Source organism: Neophocaena asiaeorientalis, unplaced genomic scaffold, assembly GCF_003031525.2.
Source record: "Neophocaena asiaeorientalis asiaeorientalis breed wild unplaced genomic scaffold, Neophocaena_asiaeorientalis_V1.1 scaffold99, whole genome shotgun sequence".
In the NCBI taxonomy this organism is placed as follows: Eukaryota; Metazoa; Chordata; class Mammalia; order Artiodactyla; family Phocoenidae; genus Neophocaena; species Neophocaena asiaeorientalis.
In genome coordinates, this window is record NW_020173022.1 from 3,407,513 (window position 1) to 3,426,370 (window position 18,858).

The 18,858-nt window shown below is 44.4% G+C and overlaps 1 protein-coding gene across 1 annotated transcript in view; it reads left to right on the plus strand.

The window, feature by feature from the left end:
- The first annotated feature begins 260 nt into the window (after positions 1 to 260).
- Positions 261 to 18,858, plus strand: part of PRRX1 (paired related homeobox 1) — a 72,947-nt gene continuing 54,349 nt past the window's right edge. The window contains exon 1 of the mRNA XM_024742395.1: positions 261 to 501. Coding sequence (XP_024598163.1) covers positions 261 to 501 — 241 coding nt within the window. The remainder of the gene's footprint in view (positions 502 to 18,858) is intronic.

An 18,858-nucleotide genomic window follows, 5' to 3' on the forward strand; every position in this document is an offset into this window, starting at 1 on the left:
CCGAGGCTGTCGAAGGCTGCTGGTGCAGAACGCTCTGCTCTACACAAGGGGGTCCCCCGCCCTCCTTCCACTTTTTTTTTTGTTCTTCCCCTCCTTCTCTCTCTCTCTCTCTCTCTCTCTCTCTCTCTCTCTCTCTCTCTCTCTCTCTCTCCACTCCCCCCCTCTCTTCCCCACTCTTCTCCTCTCCCCCCTCGCGCCCACAGCGTTTGGTGTTGATTCGAGCGGGAAGAGGGGGGTGGGTGGGATCGGAGGGGGAGACCATGACCTCCAGCTACGGGCACGTTCTGGAGCGGCAACCGGCGCTGGGCGGCCGCTTGGACAGCCCGGGCAACCTCGACACCCTGCAGGCGAAAAAGAACTTCTCCGTCAGTCACCTGCTAGACCTGGAGGAAGCCGGGGACATGGTGGCGGCGCAGGCGGACGAGAGCGTGGGCGAGGCCGGCAGGAGCCTACTGGAGTCGCCGGGACTCACCAGCGGCAGTGACACCCCGCAACAGGACAGTGAGTGACGGGCGCATGCCCGCGGGGGTGTGTGTCCCGGGTCGAGGGCGGGGGTCCGGGCTGGGCGGCTGGAGCCCGCCTGGGGCCAGGGGGAGAAAGTCAGGAACCAGGAGGGGTTGGTGGCAGTGGCCGGAGGAATGGCCGGTCACAGACAGAGGGAAAAGGATGAGAAAAGGAGGGCTCCGCGGAGGACGGAGCCAGGGCGGACGCTGGAGGGAGGCCCTGCGATTGGGGTCAGGGACTCTGCCGGCCGCAGACTCTCGCCGAAGCCGACTGCGCTGCCTCTCCGTCCCGAACGAGTGCGGCTGCCGGATCTTCCCGCTTGCGGGGCGACGGGGCTGGGCTGGAAAAGGGTCCCAGAGCGGTGCAAATTCGGGGAGCCCGCCCTGTTTGGGAAAGCATTGGGTTAAAGATGCTGAGTCGAGTTCGGAGGGCTTCTTCCGGGTGGCGTAAGCGGGTTGGAGGGCCGACGGGACAGAGGTGGCAGAGGGCACCGCGTAAATCGAGCTAGACCCGCGCTGCTCTGGCTGGGCACCGCGCGCGGGCTCCGAAGGCCGGGTGTGCCGGAGAGGCGGCGCCGGAGCGCCCGGCTAGAAAGCCGGATCCGCTCTCTGTCCCCGGAGCCACTCTCTGTCCCCGGCTGTTGCGGACACCTGCATAAGGGTTTGAGACCCCCGGTAGAATGAAAGGCCTGAATGACACGGGGAGACTCAGGCGAAGCAAAGGTAGTGTCCTTTAGGGGTGAAACCCGAGCTGCCGCCCCGCATGAGCCCGCATGGGAGAGATGCGCTGGGGAAGCGCGGAGCACTGTGTCGCATTGAAGGAGCTCTCCCTACTGGCCCCAAAATTTCCAGAAAAGTCCATGTATAATCTCCCTTCCGCAACCTACCTGATTGGTATCGTGCCCCCAAGGAAATCTCACCTCGCGTTATTAGCTGTACCTCAAAAAAGTGACTCCAAGTGTATCCATACGTCCTGGAGTCTATAACAGACCTGTCACCTGGCTCATCACAGGTGACATGGGGTTGGATATTTCCTAAACAAGGTTGTTAGAGTCAGAACTTGGCTGGAAGGTTTTAAATGAGGCTGATCCCTTTCCATGCCATTATTTGCTGACTGCTATTTCGTCTTGGAACCTGGAGCCTGTGGAACCAGGGGGTCCACTGGAATTCTGTGCTTTTCCAAAAACAGTGCCAAGGTCAGATTCTCAGAAAACAGATAGCAAAGCAAACGGGACTTAGAAACACCTGGAAGCAAGGCCTGTGAAAAATTGTGGGAGGGCCAAGCTGAAACAGGCCGCAGGGAGAGCCCATCTCTACCGCAGGCTGCCTGCTGTTCGCCCTGCATCCTTGGTCCAGGCCTGGGCTCCCCTTATAGTTTTTTAGCCAAAAGCAAACTGGGGCCGATCCACCCTACGACGCGCAGAGGCAGAGGGTGATGGGGAATCTGACCTGGCCTGACACTAGGGAAAAACTGGGCAACTCTGAGGAGTGAAGACCCTGTGTCCCCAAGTCCCAGATAATGCCTAGGTGCAGAGGCCTCCTTGTTGAGGTTACTGGTTTCTGGGGAGCTTTCTGGGGAGCTGCTCAGGCCCAGCACAGCCAGGCAGCATGACTCAACCACCGAAGGTGTAGGCACTTGTAGCTCAAGAAAATGTACTGCAAAATAGTATTATTTTAAAACACTTTACTAGGGAATATTTAAACATACAAAGAGTAGGGCGAATAGTATTACGAATTTCCATGTGCCTATTACCCAGCTTCACTAATTCTGCAAATTCTGCCGTTTTTTTGTTTTGCCATGGCTAATTATTAATCACAACGTTTGTCACTATTCGGAGAACTGAAGGCTGGAGCCACAACAGAAAACAACATTGTGAAGAAACTGCTGTATAGAAAATCAGGGTGCGGCAAGGGAGATCAGCCAGGGCTGCTTTGCCCCAAAAGCAAGCGGAGGGCTGTGTAAAGCAGGCCCGGGGTCAGTGGCCGCAGCAAGCCCAGGGCCCACGCAGGCCAGAGCTGGAGAGATGCTGACGGTTCCTGTCGTTTGACTTTAAGTGGACACAAAGAGAGGGGAGTTCGACTTCATGGTGGCCTTCTAGTGGGTACAGAGCAAGACTGGGCTGAGGAGGCCAGCTGGGAAGCACCCCCAAGCTGAGGCTAGGCCACAGTGGTGCGGAGGCAGCCCAGGGTTGGCTCTTTCAAGACCCAGGCCTGGCGCAGCTAAGGCTGCGTTGAGCACGTGACTACCGCGGGATGGTTGGGGACAGGCAAAGGGCAGCAGGCAGAGTTGGGGACCGTTTGTCCTGAGGGAAAGGGATGACACCTGTGGGAACCTGCCTGCTTGATACTTGAGCACATCACAGAGTTTCTAGTAGTAAGGAGGCCTAGTGGGGAGTGACCCCAGAAAGGAAACAGATTCTGGGGGAGAGGGTGTTTGAGGAAGAATGGTAGACAAACAGTTCCAGAGGGAGGTCGCAGAATGCAGAGCGAGGTGATGGGAATGAGCTGATGGACAGACACCTGGGGCTGAGAAAGTAGCTGAGAAAACACACACACCCAACCCCCCCCACACACACATACACACACACACACACACACACACACACACACGCCACAGGCCTTGCTTTCTGGAGATGACCAGGGCCTATCCTAACAAATAGTAGTTGCTCTTAGAAGCAATGTTTTCCTCAACCTCCTTCCCCATCTCTGGGTTGAGAATAAGAGGGTTTGGTAAGTTGAGTGATAGCAAGTGTCCAGGAGGACCTTTGTCCTTAGTCTTGGGCCCCAACCAGGAGATGCCAAGGAACCTGTCATGAGCTACCTAGAAGTCAGGACCAGTGGAGCCCTGCTGGGCCTCCAGTCCACTGTGGACAGTGAGGGTCAGACTGTGAATCAGAGAAGAGAGGAGTCTCCAGGCAGGGTGTTAGAGCTAGGCTGCCAGCGGCAAGGGACAGAGGAGGGCACCGAGAGTCAGGCGCTTTGAGCAGCCTGCTGGGAGTCTGCTCCAGAGTGAAAAATCATAATCTCCTTTGCAGAGATGAGGAACATTTAAAAGACACCTTTTCCTCTTAGAGTTATATAGAAACAGGTCCTTCCTAAATTTTCTGTTCAGCTGAAATAAGTAAAACAGACTCTACTTACACTTGCAACGTTAGATCATTAATACTGCAAATTTTTCTGAATTACAAACGGGACCCATCTTAGCAAAGAGGAGCCACGTACTGTCCAAAGTGAAGGCTTCCCGCTGATCTCCTGCACTCCACACCACAATTCTGTCTCCCCCCTTTTTTATTCACTTCACTTTCCTCTCTGTTGAAGGATTTCTTTCTCCTTTTACTGATACTCCCAGCCTAGCAAATTTCTCAAACTTCTCGGTTCAAATATCTTAAGTGCTTAAAGAAACAGTTGTCTAACGCGGTTAGAAATCCAGTGGCTAATGGGGGAGTGTGGAGTGAGAAGGGGGTGGTGGTAGAACAGGGGTAGTCAGGGAGAGGAAAGAGAAACAGGTCATAAAAATAGGCAGACCTACTTCTAGGAGGACGGTGCATCCCGCTGTCATTTCTTAATCTGAACTTCTGCAAACTCTTAAAAAAAAAAAAAAAAGCGCCTGCCTTCCACGTTCCCAACCTCTAAATTAGTGAAACCAGATTGTCCTAATAAGACCTTTCGTTGGAAACACATGTAGTCATAAAAAGGTAGACGGAAAGTCAATTAGACACGCGTGTACACTAGCACACATTCACAAGGCTGTTCTAAGGGTGCACCGGGCGCAGCTGGACCGCGGGCCACGGCGGGATGCAAATGCAGAACAGCGGCGCGGGGAAATCGATTTGTCACAAAGGGAGAGGTGTAAACGCGGCGCGAAGGAATCACCCGCCCAATGCGCCTGCCACATTCCCGGGGGCCCATCTCTGCCGACTCTTCTAGGCCAGAGAAACGCCCAGGAGAGCGGGATCGTTCTCCAGGGCGCTCCCTGCTTGGAATTCACATCGGAACATCAATTCCACTGGAGTCTCAATATTTGCAACACCTACAGCGCCAAGAAATTTTCCTATGCGGCACGATCCTGGGGCCCAGGAGCCGGTGCCGCCACTCTGAATTTGGGCCTCAGTTATCTCGATTCAAGGGAGGGAGCGAACGAAATATACCGTTTTAAGCGTAGCCTGGAATTTTTTTCTCTTTAGAGGAGGCAGTAAAATCCAGGATCAAGGGAGGTCACTGAGTCCCCAAGGTTGAATGTCAAGTCCAGAAAAGAGGTTGAGAATCCTGTTTACCTTACATGCAGAAGCAAGGGGCTTAATGGCCTCCTCTTACCGTTTCGGAGAAATTGACCACCTATGACTCCCTCCCGCTTTGGAGCGAAGGGCGCTTGGAGTTTGAAGCTTCGGGGAGGGGAGCCTCTAAAGTCCGAGGCCCCGGCTGCCAATACTCCCTGGGGCTCCAGATCCCCCAGGTCTAGAAGACAGTGAGTCACTGGCTCCACCGTTCACTTCACTGAGGAGGCCCTGCCCAAGACTCCGGAGCGCCTTCCCCGCACCTTGGGCGTCGCGCAAACCTGCATTTTTGCTCGGCGACCTTAACCTTCCCCGGGCAAGCTCAGGTCAGAGCGTAGGGGCGTCAGACGGGGAGCAGTAGGTCACTCGGGTCCCTGCAGTTCCTTCGTCTTCCCAGGGGCGTCATTTTAGATTTTACAACACGAGTAAATAAATCATCTCCAAACCAACAAGATGTCACCCCCCTGCAGCCCCCTGCGAAAAAACCCCAGCAATTTCGGAGCCAAGGAGATCTTCCTATTCCACAGGCTCAGATCAGCTCAGATCCGAATTTTGAACGCCGCTCTGGTCAGCAGACACCTCCGGGAACCTTTTTCAGTTTTAAATAACATCTATAGATTTTCAACGATGAGGATCCCTAGACCCATTTGAATTTTCTTTTAAAAGATGTGTTTCTTTTACAGTTCCTCTCCCATATCCTGTTTACCTGCTCCCTCCTTCAGCAGGGCCGACAGTCAAAGCAGACCTCCACCTCCTGGAGAACCCCTCTCCTTCGCGGGGGCGCCAGGGACGCGGGTACGAGGAAGTTGCAAATCCGTGCGCGCCTGTGCGTGCGCGGCGAACCCCGCGTGCCTCTCGCTCCTGGCGGTGCGGACTTTCAATGGCTCTGAGAATATGTATTTATTTTTTACCCTTTAGGAGAGATGGAGTCAGCAAAAGCCATAAGAAGTACAATTTTTAGGAATCGGGGGAGTGTATTTGTAGAATAGGATATAAGGCTTCCTTTTTTCTTTTTTTTGTCCCCCCGAGGGTGGATAAGGGGCCAACTCCCTGTTGCCACTTCGTGTCCAAACATTTACAGAACTACCTGTGATTGCGCGCCATTGTAATCCGATTGGACGCTCTTTGTCGAATTCTGGGTTTTAATTTGAAGCGGGGCGAGTGCCACTCTCATAGTTTTGGTACACTTTTAACTCCCTTTTCAACAATTCAAAGAAGATGCATATGTCAACAGCATTATTATTTACTCACAAGAATTTGGATTCTTGTAAAATCCAATAGTTTGGTGAGCAGGCTAACAACAGTTAAAAACCAACCATCTCAAAAAGTAATAATAATGTCAACAAACTGCCACGAACTCCTTTTCTCGAAATGCTCTTTGTTATTAAATCAGTAAATGCGGAGAAACATTGCTGAGAGGTCTGAGGAGGGACAGTCATCGGTGTTTCAGGGTCAGTGGGTTTGTTTTCCAAACACACGTACGTTTTTGAGTAAGGAGTCTCCACCGTGGTCTGGATATTAGTAGATTCTTGGCATTGTCATTTGTCTAATTTAGTGAGGCAGCCTCAAGGAAGTAGTCGTACAGAGAATTATGGCCTATCAATTTTAGGTTTAAGACAAAAAAGAAAAATCACTACATTTCACTTGTCCTGGAAGCACTTTTCTTGGTGAAAAAAAATATCTGGGAAGCCGATTACAGGGGCAAGCCACTTTAGGGGAGGGGAGGGGAACAAAGGCACAAATGGTGGTGGGTTAGGGAAATTTTATGAAAGAAAATAAAGAAAACACGTCAGAACAAATCAATCACAAACACAAGTGACTTCTCAGAAGAGTCTGAGTACGACTAGAATCAAGGATTCTGCTGTTCCCGGAGTTCTCAAATACAGGAATTTATATAGGTCTGAGTTAGGACCAGAATGCAGTTCTCGGGCACTGGATAGCCTAGTCGCTTTGCTGCACCACGTAACGAGGGAGCTCTAATTCCCAAGAACTTTGGTCCTCATTTTTGCCATTATTGATTTCCCCAGACTCAGCTCCAAATGAGGAATGCATTTGAAAAATGTGTATTAATTTGAATCCCCAAGGCCCGAGTTATGAGAAAGGACAAGGACAGGTCCTCTGGTTCCTATTTTGTCTACTTTCAAGGAGTTATTTGCAAGCGATTGGAAATGCTCTTAACTGCCGCATGAGGAGAGACTACACCGAAACTCTCTTGCAGGAATGGCGGTCGCACCCGGCCAGAACCACAGGCTCTCTTCGACGCTCATCTATTTGGTGGAAGAGGGGCGGAAGACGTGGGGGAGGGAGTAGATTGGGCGAGGGAGAATTAATTCAGTAATTCAGTGAAGAATTTTAACTTGTAAAATAAAGACACAGTATCTTAGATTTTAATGTTCTCCATCTCTGCCGGCCGGGACGAAGATGCGAAAACCGCCATCCCACCTCCGCCCTTTTCCTCCCAGTTCCAGGGGCACTGGGGCGCAGCGCTCGGCGAGGTGGAACGCACTCGCGAGCCTTACCAGACGCGCCTCTCCTTGCTCTCTCTCGCCGAAAGGGGGCGCATTCCTCCCAGGTCGGGGCTGGAACTTAACCCCGGCCTTCAAAAACCCTTGGACTCCCGCAGGAGAGAGAGATGTGCTGGAAGACCCCTCTACACAAGTAGCAAAAGATGGGAAATATCAATAGCGTGAAGTCACTGCGGGGCCTGCGTAAATATATGCTACACATGCGTTTTAACGGAAACGTGGAAACAGCTGGTAGGCTTTGTGCCTTCCTCTACTTTGAAACGAGGGTGGTCAGTATTCCAGGGTTAGCAGGAAGGGACAGGAGAAGAGTGGGACTAGATGACCCTGGATAGGTGGGTGCTAGGGCTGATGCCTGGGTTCCAGTGGGAAGGAGAAGGTTTGTCCTTGTGGAGGTGGGTGAGACATTTCTGTAGACGAACTCCAAGTATTTAAAGAAAGAAGGGCAGTTCTGAGAGACGGAAAGCTGGCAGTAGTAGTGAGATGCTGCAAAACTGCCACAGAAACCCTCAGTACCTGAAGTCCTTGGATAGGGCAGAACATTGGCCACCTTAGAGTTAGGCCCTAGGGTTAGGGTAAGCCTCTTCCCCTCAAAGGAAGAACAATAGCTGCCCCCGCCGTCTTTTGTGTGCCTGCAACTTGGGCACTCACAACCACTTCCAACCCCTGAATCTGACTCCTGGCCTCCACTGGTCCTCCCTTTTTGGGCAAGAGTTTCAAGAGACTTACAGGACAGATGAGGATACACCCTTGTACAACTTGGGATCTTCTACTTCTCTCTTGGTCTGTTTCTCACCCTGACATTGGAGGGTCAACAGGATAAGGCAATGCTGGGAACAACAAACTGACAGAATGAATATTTTGTCTTTGTAGCTTCGATGGTAGTTTATACACACCTTCCAAGATAATCTTGAGCTTGGGCGTTCACTAGAAACAGAAGCGTGAGGCCAGAACTGGAAGGGAAATTGCTTTCCCTCAAACGTTTGTCTGAGAGAACATTCACCCCATTCACTTAATTTCTCATCATCAGTATGTCATTATATTTTAAAGGACCTCACAGTGCTGGAAGGTGGTGTAGTTATAAATAAGCATAAAAACAGATAGGTACTCTTCCAGTACTCTGAATATACATGCGGAGGCCAAATCTATTCAAAGACGATTGAGATATACAACTTAAAGGCCAAGGGGCTCAACTCAATCAATTTTTGAGCCAGGATATGCTAAGTTCAATCAGCTTGACTATGGGCAAAGTGAAAGGCCTAGCCAGCACTTCAGATATATACAGAGAACACGTTTTCTCAAGTTTCCGTTGTATTTATCCACACAAATTCATGGTAGTCTGCAAAGGTCTTGGTAGAATTGGCTTGGGTCTGTTGAGTGATAGGGAGTCAGTGCCCCGGCCTCCTGAGCTTGTCCACCATCCTTTTCTTCTTTGCATTCATTCCCTGTGCCCCAACTGGCTGTCCAAGATCTGTCTGCTGTGGAGAAAACTGATGCTAAAGGCCACAGAAGCCTCTTAAATGCTGTTCTAGAATCCTCAGAAAAGGAGAGGGCTTTTGAGCAAAATATGTAATGTACTAGGTATTTTCACGTATTTGTCGTCTCTGATGATTCATTTTATAATAGCCAGTTAGAGACTTCTTGGGGATTGAGGTTTGGGAAACTGGTTACTATTCTGCTTCTTTTCCAAGTAACTCATAAATATATGAAGTTGAAAGTTCTAGTGGGAACAGGCATTGAATCTAAATCTTTATACCTGGACATTGACATACATCACCGTTAATCCAAACTGGGAGGTGACACTAAATAATTATGTACATTTGACTTTTCTTTCCATTTTCTACCAGTGCTACTTCCCTAAATACTGGTCTGGATTACAGCAGTCACATACCACTGGGACAGGTGCCAGACTGGTGTCTGTGCTCAGTAAAAGCTTATTAAGTGATAGAATGAGCTCCCTAAGTTTAGTGGATCCCCTTTCTAACCTAGCATAAGTACTAGGCCCCCTCCCCTCCTCTTCCCACTCTAAACCCTTTGCCTTGGAGATCTCCTCTAGGCTCACCATTTTAGTAACCATCTATATACTAATGACTCCCAGGATATAGCTTCAAGGCCCCCCGCCTTGGAGCTGCAGATCTATATATGCATCTACCTATTGGACATTTCCATTTGAACAGCACAAAACGCTTCAACCTCAAAAACAACCTAAACGTGGCACTAATGAGCTCCTTTTCCCAGTCTGATCCTCTCATAACTTTTTCTATTTTCCTGTATCAAAACACGTGGGTGCAACACTCAGAAACTTCAGACTCATCCTTGACTCCTTCCTTTATGCCTCTGTCCAACCCAACTCCAAATCCCAACAATTTTACCTTCTAAAATCACTTGAATTCATTTCCTTGTAAAATCTTTACAATATCTCACCTGCACTGCTAAGCCAGCCTCCTAACTAAATGTCTGCATCCATGCTTATCCTCCTCTATGTGTACATGATGGCAGAGTGGATATAATAGGTCTTCAAAGAATATTGGTTGCATGAATGAGTGAATGCTAGTGCATTTTTTACAAATATATTTTTAAAAAAATCATGGCTCTCCTCTTCTTTAGAATTCACAATTGCTTTTCATTCTTTTCTATCTCGACCAAATTTTTGTCCTGTTCTTTTTTTAAAATCATTCTTTACTATATATATATATATATATATATATATATTTTTTTTTTTTTTTTTACAATCTGTATTTTTATCTCTGCCCCAGCAACCTGCTCATTCACACACAAATGCTGATTCGAACCATTCCCCTACTTTTCCCTAGTATGCCAGTTAAGCTAGTACATGTGCTCTAGTCTCTTTTCTGCTTCTTTGATTCTGATCTGAAATGTCCTTGCTCCATGCCTCTTTTTTACAAACCTACCCATGCTACCTTTCAAGGTTCTGCTTCCATCACCTCCTTGTGACATCTTCTTTGTCTGCTTCTTTTAGACCAAGCAAATCCCTTTTCTCAATGCTTACTGTAGAAATAATCAGTTCCTCTACAAGTATTGCTTAATTCTTTTCTAAATATTTTAAATTAATTTACCTTGAGAATTTTCTTAAGATTAGAGACTTTTTGGGCGGGGTTTATTCCACAGTTGTGGTAAGCAAATAAATCAAATAGATAATTTTAGGGAGGTATTGTATGATTCTTCTGTTTATGCAATCTCTAATGCAAGTAATTTTTAAAATATGAGTAATACCAAAGTGCAATACATGCTTATTTTAGAGAATGTATTATTTTGCATTAAAAAGTTTAAATGGGAAAGTGAACTAAATTTCACCACCCTGAGGTAGACACAGGTAACAGTTAGATGTTAAAGTATTTCTTTTTTATTTTTTACACAATGTTTGTATTAATGTTCTTTTTTTTATATAAATTTATTTATTTTTATTTTTGGCTGCGTTGGGTCTTCTTTGCTGTGCGCGGGCTTTCTCTAGTTGAGGCGAGCGGGGGCTACTCTTCGTTGCGGTGTGCAGGCTTCTCAGTGAGGTGGCTTCTCTTGTGGAGCGTGGGCTTCAGTAGTTGTGACGCATGGGCTCAATAGTTGTGGCTCGCGGGCTCTAGAGCACAAACTCAGTAGTTGTGGCACACGGACTTAGTTGCTCTGCGGCATTTGGGATCTTCCTGGACCAGGGTTCGTACCTGTGTCCCCTGCATTGGTAGGCAGATTCTTAACCACTGCGCCACCAGGCAAACCCATGTACAACATTCTTGATGGCTGATTTTTCTTAATTTTTCAAAGACTGTGTTTCCCCCAAATTACGAAAACACACACATGTTGAACCCACTTGCTCTCGTCAGAAAAGTTAAACAAACACACAAACAACAAACAAAAGTTCTCCAAGAATGATGAGAGCTGTGACATCACAGTTATTTCCCAGCGTTCTCAAGTTCCAGTGGGTACATTTCCAGCAGTAAAGACCTTCAGAGTAAACAGTTTCTTTTTCTTTTCTGCTTGTTCTAGCTGGGAACCTTCCCTAGACATGAGCACATGTCTCCTTTTGAAATTGGAAAAGCCTGCATAATACCTAAAGGACATTCCAAGACCACAGTTGGAGAGCTACTGCTCAAAAAAAATCATTTTTACATGATTTAGTAAGAAAAGTGCCACAAAGCAAGTTGGGAAGAAAATATCTTAAGGGACTGAAAATTTTCTATTATTGTAGATCCCTGGATCTTGAATTTTCTTTTATTAAATATTTTAAGACTCATACATGCTTTTGTAGAAAAAAGAGGAGGAAAATGATATATATTTCTCTGTACCCTGTAGAATGATGATCAGGTTGGATTAGCAACATGTTCCAGGACACGGTAGTGTTTTTTGGCAGAAGAAGAAGCACTTAGAAAAATCAAAGACAATGCATTTATCCAGATATGAAAGTCTGCAGTCCCCCAGCCCTTATTTAAAGTGATAATTGCAGAGAAAATATAAATTGTTATTATGAAGTCTATGTAAAAATCATTCCCAGGCAAAATGATGTTGAAACATTTGCCTGATGAATGCAAATATTTTCTTTAGGGAAAGTATTAACAAATGATATAACATCATGCAGAACAAAATTTTAAAATTATAAATTAGATATAGCTAAATAATTAATCTTTCTCTTTCTCATGAAAAAGGGGGAACAGGGAGAGTAATCATCATTTTTGAGGATTAAAAATCACTCTTCCCCAATAAAAGTTTCTGCAGTTTCCCACATTGCCTAGTTTTAAAGGAGAAAAGAAGGAGAACCACCCAGAGAGCTCTTTGCCTATAACCAGATGTGCTGTTCAGCTGCTCTAATCCTCAAGTTCGAGGGAAGAACACAGGATGAATCTTAATACATTTAAGAAATAAAACGTAATTTGGTTCATTAATCACGAAACTGAAATCTGCAGTTTCGCTACATATATTTCAAAGGCTGAATCCCTTTTGACAAGAGAAGAAGAAAATAATATCACTGCACGTTTGACTGTTATGCGTCTGTTCTAGCTTCCCTCAGGGAAGAAGAGATTTTTCCGTGCGTGATCATTTTTTACTCAGAATATATGAAGTGTTATTTAAATTTATATCTTTTTTTCCTTTACCCTAACATTCTCCTTTCTCAGGGTGATGAGAATATCTGTTGTCTGCACTGTTTTGGATTTCTCTTTTGTGTGTGTGTGTGTTTGAAGATTCAGGGCTACCTTGCACAGCCAGGAAATTCCAGCTGTGCTTGGGTAAAGCCTTAAAAGTACAATTGTTTAAACTGAATTAATATACTCAGGCTGCTGGTTTGCTTAATTCTTTTCCCTTATTACTTGTATAAATTGATGCCTTACTTGTCTTAAAGGATTAATAACATTAATAATAGGAATGATAAAGTGAGATAAAATACGAAACTGCTTCACAAACTCTAAGAACATGTACCAGTGCTATTATGTTTTATAAAGGCAGTTCTAAGAAGTAGGTAGGGGTGGCATAATTATTTTTGTTTTACAGATAAGAAAACTGTGGCTTGGAGAATTTTAGTGAACTACTGTTGAGTGACTTGAATCTTGATCAGGAATCTCTCCTGATCCCATTTAAATTTTTTTCATTGTATCCCACCACCTTTGATGTCAACCAGATTCTTTTAGATACATTATTATCGAGAGAAACAACACTGAGTTAGGAAGAGGGACCCCAGCATGCCCCTTCATGACACACTGCCATGCTGCACAAATCTCTTTTAATTCCTCTGGTTCTTATTCTTCGTTATAAACTGGGCATATAACTTCATTATAAACTGCCCATCTTCCTCATGGGAATGTAGCAGGCCAAAGAGACATTGCATTTGTGAAAATATTTGAGAAATAAAGGGCTAAATTTATGTGCATTAGTATACCATAAGGAATCAAATGAAGGCTTTTCTAAATTAAGTTATCAAATAAAGATAAAAAACAAGAATGTATTTCAATACATTTATATCCAATTCTCAAAAGCAAGAATACTTAATTTAGATTTAGGGGCACTAGGAGGTTCAAAGCATTTTACTTTGTTTTTAGACAAATCCATGTTAAATGATGGGTCTGCAATTTACTTACTGGTTGACTTTAGACACGTCTCCGGGTCTTGATTTTCTCATCTGAAAACCTGACACATTAATATCTATCACACAGGTTTATTGTTTGGAATGATGAGATGATGTAAACAAAGACCCTGAATGCTTGCCCTTTCCCTGTTCTCTAATTCTACAACCTCTCTGACAAGTTCAGGCTCAGTTATGTATTCAATACGGTTTCCCAATCCATGCTGGAGGTCATTTAATGTCACTGAAATTAGGAATATTCCCATCGTCCAAAGTCACAGTCTTACAGCATGTCACTTACCGAGTGACTAGGGAGACATCCGTTTTTGATCAACAGTTCAGAGCTGATGCCTTAGGATTTTTAGTGACACTCCTAAGACCACACCGTAAGTTCCTGGCAGAGCCAGGAGTCTGGCTCAGATGTTCCTGACTACGGTCACCTCTTTCAGGCCACCCTCCCCTTCTTTAGCATGAAACAGTATTGCACATCTTTTTAAACTTTGAGATGGGACCAACATTTCATATTTCCACGTGCTTCATCCATCACTGAAGACTTTATCATGACTGAAGCAGACAAACACCCATCCCCAATTTAGACACTGAATTGAATGGAGAATATATGACATATGCTTAGGCTACCAGCTGTCAATACTTCTTATCCCAGACCTGACACAGCCAGTAAGTTTCCAGGAGACCAATCACGTTAAATTTTCTCTGTAGTATAATATCTCTAACATAGCACTGTCATACCACTCCTCTGAGATTTCTGTGGGGTTTTCTTAATTTTTTTGTACGTGAATAATATACTAAGTTAAATGTGATTATATATAAAGTTGCCATTCTTTTGCCAACTTAGATTTCCTAACCAGTTGAGTAAGATAAACATTCTGTTCTCAGTTTGATATGTGACCTGCTTTCATATGTATGGCTTTGAAATCTGATGAACCTGGAAGACATACAGACTGCATTTCTATATCATGAAGCATCCAGGACTCTTTATTTATTTTTTGCCAAGCAATTAACGATGAAATCTTCCTGGCATTTTTCTGTAATAGAACAGCATGGCTAATGCTTGCGGTGCATGTGGAGAGAATGGGTCACTGTGGGTGAGGCACTTTGAAGACGGTTTATTGCAAGACGTGTGCTAGTTGTCTAGAGAAGCAGGGTACCATGTACCTTCTACACATGATAGATGAGAGGCAGATCATCTCTTAAACACGCTCAGTGGGTATTAGTCAGAGATTAGGAGCACAGCTTTGTTGGGAATATCAGTTCCGACATATGGAAAAGTGTTTGTGTGTTTGTTAAAAATGCTTTGTGGGCTTTACAGTGTTATGTAGTCTCTAATTGGAGGTGTAGATAACTGGGTTACTGCTTTCCTTTAGGGAGCATGGAGTCCTTCCTCATCCAGAAAAATTATCCTTTGGTCCTTATATTCTTCCTTTCTTTCTCCTCTATACATCTCTCCCATGTGCAGTTCATTTCTAATGATTTAGAGAAAAAGGATAAAGAGAAATAACAGGTAATCGGATTCTTTCTCTAACGCACTTGCAATCTAATCCTGGGTATCTTAAAGTGTGATCCCTAACTCACCCGCGTGCATCAGAAAGAAGAACCTTAAAATGCAGATTCCAAGGCCCCACCCACACCCAGTGAATCAGAATCTACCAATCATGTACATTCTAAATATCCTGGATGATTTTTATATACCGCAAAGTTTGAAAACACTGACGTACACCACTTTCTCTCATAGTAATTGGTTTTGAATGATGTTTCTTTGTGACATCCACTGTGTTTTATGTGTTCCATTGTTATTTAACTCTCCCTAAGTGTCAATCTTATCTTTTCAACCAGGTGTATAAAGTTTTGAAGACAAGGGCAGAGAGGCAGGTATTTTCTAACTTCAGAGTGCTTATCACGGTGCTTTTCATGTTGTAGATGGCTTAATAGAAAGCATTTATTAAATAAATGAATGCATGAACAAAGTGGGAGATAAAAAGAGCACACATAAAGCACTCACTAGGTGCCTGGCACTGTGTTAAATGCTTCACACAAAACAAAGAAAAACAGTTTGAGGCAATTATTGGGGGTTGTAAAAATCCTATGATAAATTTTCAGTGATTGTTATCTCAGCTCTTCTTCTAGAAGAAAAATGTTAAAGAAGGGGCAATCTATCACACAGATACTAATATTTGCAATTTCACTTTAGTTTTAAGTAAGTTTTCAGATGAAAGCATGCCACATTTAAAAAGTTATAGTTCAGTATTTTGTATCTTTTTTTTTTATAAAGTCCTTCCTTTCTGATGGTTGATAAAGTACAGTTTTTCTAATATTTATGCAATGTTGTGTACTTATCTTCTACATGGTCTGAGAAAGCCAAGTTTTAATTTACCCTTTTTTCAGACACTGACTGTGGGAAGGTTGTATTTTGAAATTTCAACATAACTTTTCCAGGTTTGCCATGTTTAGAGACAAATTTATTCCATTAGTGGGCACATACATTAGCTTGGCACATACTAAAGTTACATCTCAAATATCTCCTTTTAAGGTGTGTTCCAGGGCTTTTGCCCTAAATGGATTTTTCTGCTAAATATCAGGCTTAGCTTTTTTCTACTGAAGTATATCTAATTCATAGCTTGCCGTTCAAAGAGTGTGGAGGAGATGTGGATAGCCTCTTAAATGACAGACCATTCAGCTAAAAAGGAACTGCATTTAGAAAGTCAGGGTTAGTGTGATTTTAGAAAGCTCAGAGGAAGAGAACAAGAAAGGAGGACCTTTGCAGAGATGAGAAGGGGCAAAAAACAAGGGGAAAGGCTTTCCTGGAGCCATATCTGCAGCAGAGACCACTGCTGGGTTACAGGCCTCTAAGCTCATCTGGGATCCTTTGGTGACCTAAACTTTGCTCTAGTGATTTACGACATCACTGGCACCCCCTTAGTGGAATTACAACTTCATAATTTACAGTTAGCTGTTGTTTATTTTATATTTAGTCATTTGTGGAGCATACTGGCAGTATACTCAGGGAAACTATGTGGTTGTGCTCCTGCAAATCTTGTTGCATAATTAAGTACGTAAGAAGTAATTCACCCAGTGTCATAACATCCCGTATTTCAGGTCTTGCAGATGCTGGCCTTGGTTGTGATCGTCCCGAAAGTTAGCCCTGCTGACTCACCTTCTCAATGAGTTTTTCTTTGGGCTGAACAGTTACCAAAGACAGCTGGGCTTCCTGGTTTAAATACAGTTTTCTAAGTAGCAAGCGTAATGCTTCCATAGAAAGATAATCCTCTATGTGATATCAACTTCTATGATGTAACTGTAAAATGTGTTTCCATTCCTATTAACCCAAAAGAATGTTAAATGTATCAATGATATAACAAAGAAGGTTCTTGAGTTAGCAAAGGGAATTTGGATTAGTCTCTATATTTCTCTGTGTTTGGCCCTGCGGCTCAGAGATGCTACCACTTATCTAATGTCTTTGGATCTTTCAATGGAGGAAGGGGGCTAAGGGAAAGAAATTAGGATTTATTGAGCACTTATCATGACCAGGTACTGTGCTGGGTGATCTATACTACTTAATACTGTTTCAATTTTCACAATAATGTTGAGTGGTAGATATTGTCATGCCCACTTTACAAATAGGGTTTTGAGACTCCGAAGGGGCAGAGCAACTTGCCTAAAGCCTCAGAGTTAATCCTGACAAAACCAGAACCTGTCTTGACCCCTCTGGTAACCCATATTCCGTTATCCTATCACTTATCCTCCAGTGGCTAGAAAAGTGGAAGAAGATGATTGAGTTGAATGGCTTTTCTGTGACGTTTAGTCCGTGGAACACAGGACTCCTGTAACTGGGGTACTGGACTGTTCACTGGGCTTACAAGTTAAAAAAATGCAAATAGTCCTTTAGAAAATTATAGTTTTGCAAAGAAAACCCCTCATGTCACTGGATACTTCAATGACAGTTAAGCAGCAAAGTTGAGGTTAATTACAGGGCTCAGTGAACTTGACTGGAAGGGTGAAGATAGTACCAGAGAAGAGATTAGGAGAGCCAGAGAGCTTTCCTCAAGATAAGGACTTGATTTTGATCATGGCTCTGACCTTGAACATGCCACCCAGCCCCTCTGAGCTATAATCCTCTCAAATAGAAAACGTATCGGCATAGTTTTTACAAGTCCATTGAAGATTAAATCAGGTATATATGGATCTTCTTTACCTTATCTCACGAGTGGTACACATCTTTTAAATTGTGTCAGGTCTAATACTGGATTAAATACTGGATTAAAATATTGAAACAAAATGACAGGTCCAAAATTTCTGGTTATATTCTTTCCTGCTATGGAAATGATTTTTTTATATAGCAAAGAATAGGGTTTTATTTGAAAGAGTCAGTCTGATTTGGTTGTTTGGAATTGGAAATTCATTTTTTCAGATGCAATGTTATAAGTGGTGATTAGGGTCCCAGGAAGCCTCCAACAGACTAGTAGAAGTATGATATAGATGAACAGTAGTGATGATGGAGGCATCCAGAGGGTTGTGTCCTGGAAGGAAGTGTCTCAGGGGCTCAATAGTGAGGAGGAAAGGGCTGTCTTTCCCTCTTTACTGGTATAGACCAGTGCTGGGAAAAGTTTACAACTGGATGAATTTTATCTCTAGCAGCCTTCTTTAGCACTTACCCTCTGACCACCAATGTATGAATTCAGCCCTTCTCTCCTGGTGCTCTCATGTCATTTATGGTGTGGTCTCTTTGCCCGGTTTCTTTAAGAACGCGACTGAGGTTTTGTTGCCTCAATCATCCTTCCTGCTCACCCCTCTTCTTTCTTAGTTCCCAGTGATAAACACACAGAACAGTAGTTTAATGGGAAATGATATACTGAATTTTCATCATCTGGACCAACACTCAATAAACCCCGGGCAGCCCAAGGCCCCATCTTCTGAGATTTGCTGATGAAACAAAGTTGGAGGCCTAAGTTTAAGTCTGTCATGATTGTGGAACAGACTCCCATTCCATTGTCTTTTCTGTTCCTCTCACTCATTTTCTCATGTTTGACAACTATGTTTTGAGTACCTGCTGTGTACCAGTCACTATTCTAGGTTTTGGGGATGAAGCAGTGAAAAAGACAAATTGTTTCTTCTCATAAACCTTACATTCTCCTGGGAAAGAAAGGTGATAAACCTGTACATAAACGAACAACTAGATAAATGATTCAATTACACATGATGCTAAGTCCTATAAAGGAAATGAACAGGATTATACGAGCAAGGATATAATGAAAGGAAGGAGCTAACCATGAGGAGATGAGAGTAAAGAGCCTCTCAGGCAGTGGGAATAAACAGCAAATGCAAAGGCCCTATGACAGGTACAAACTTGTTTTTTTTTTTTTTGCGGTACGCGGGCCTCTCACCATTGCGGCGTCTCCCATTGCGGAGCGCAGGCTCCGGATGCGCAGGCTCCGGATGCGCAGGCTCCGGACGCGCAGGCTCCGGACACGCAGGCTCAG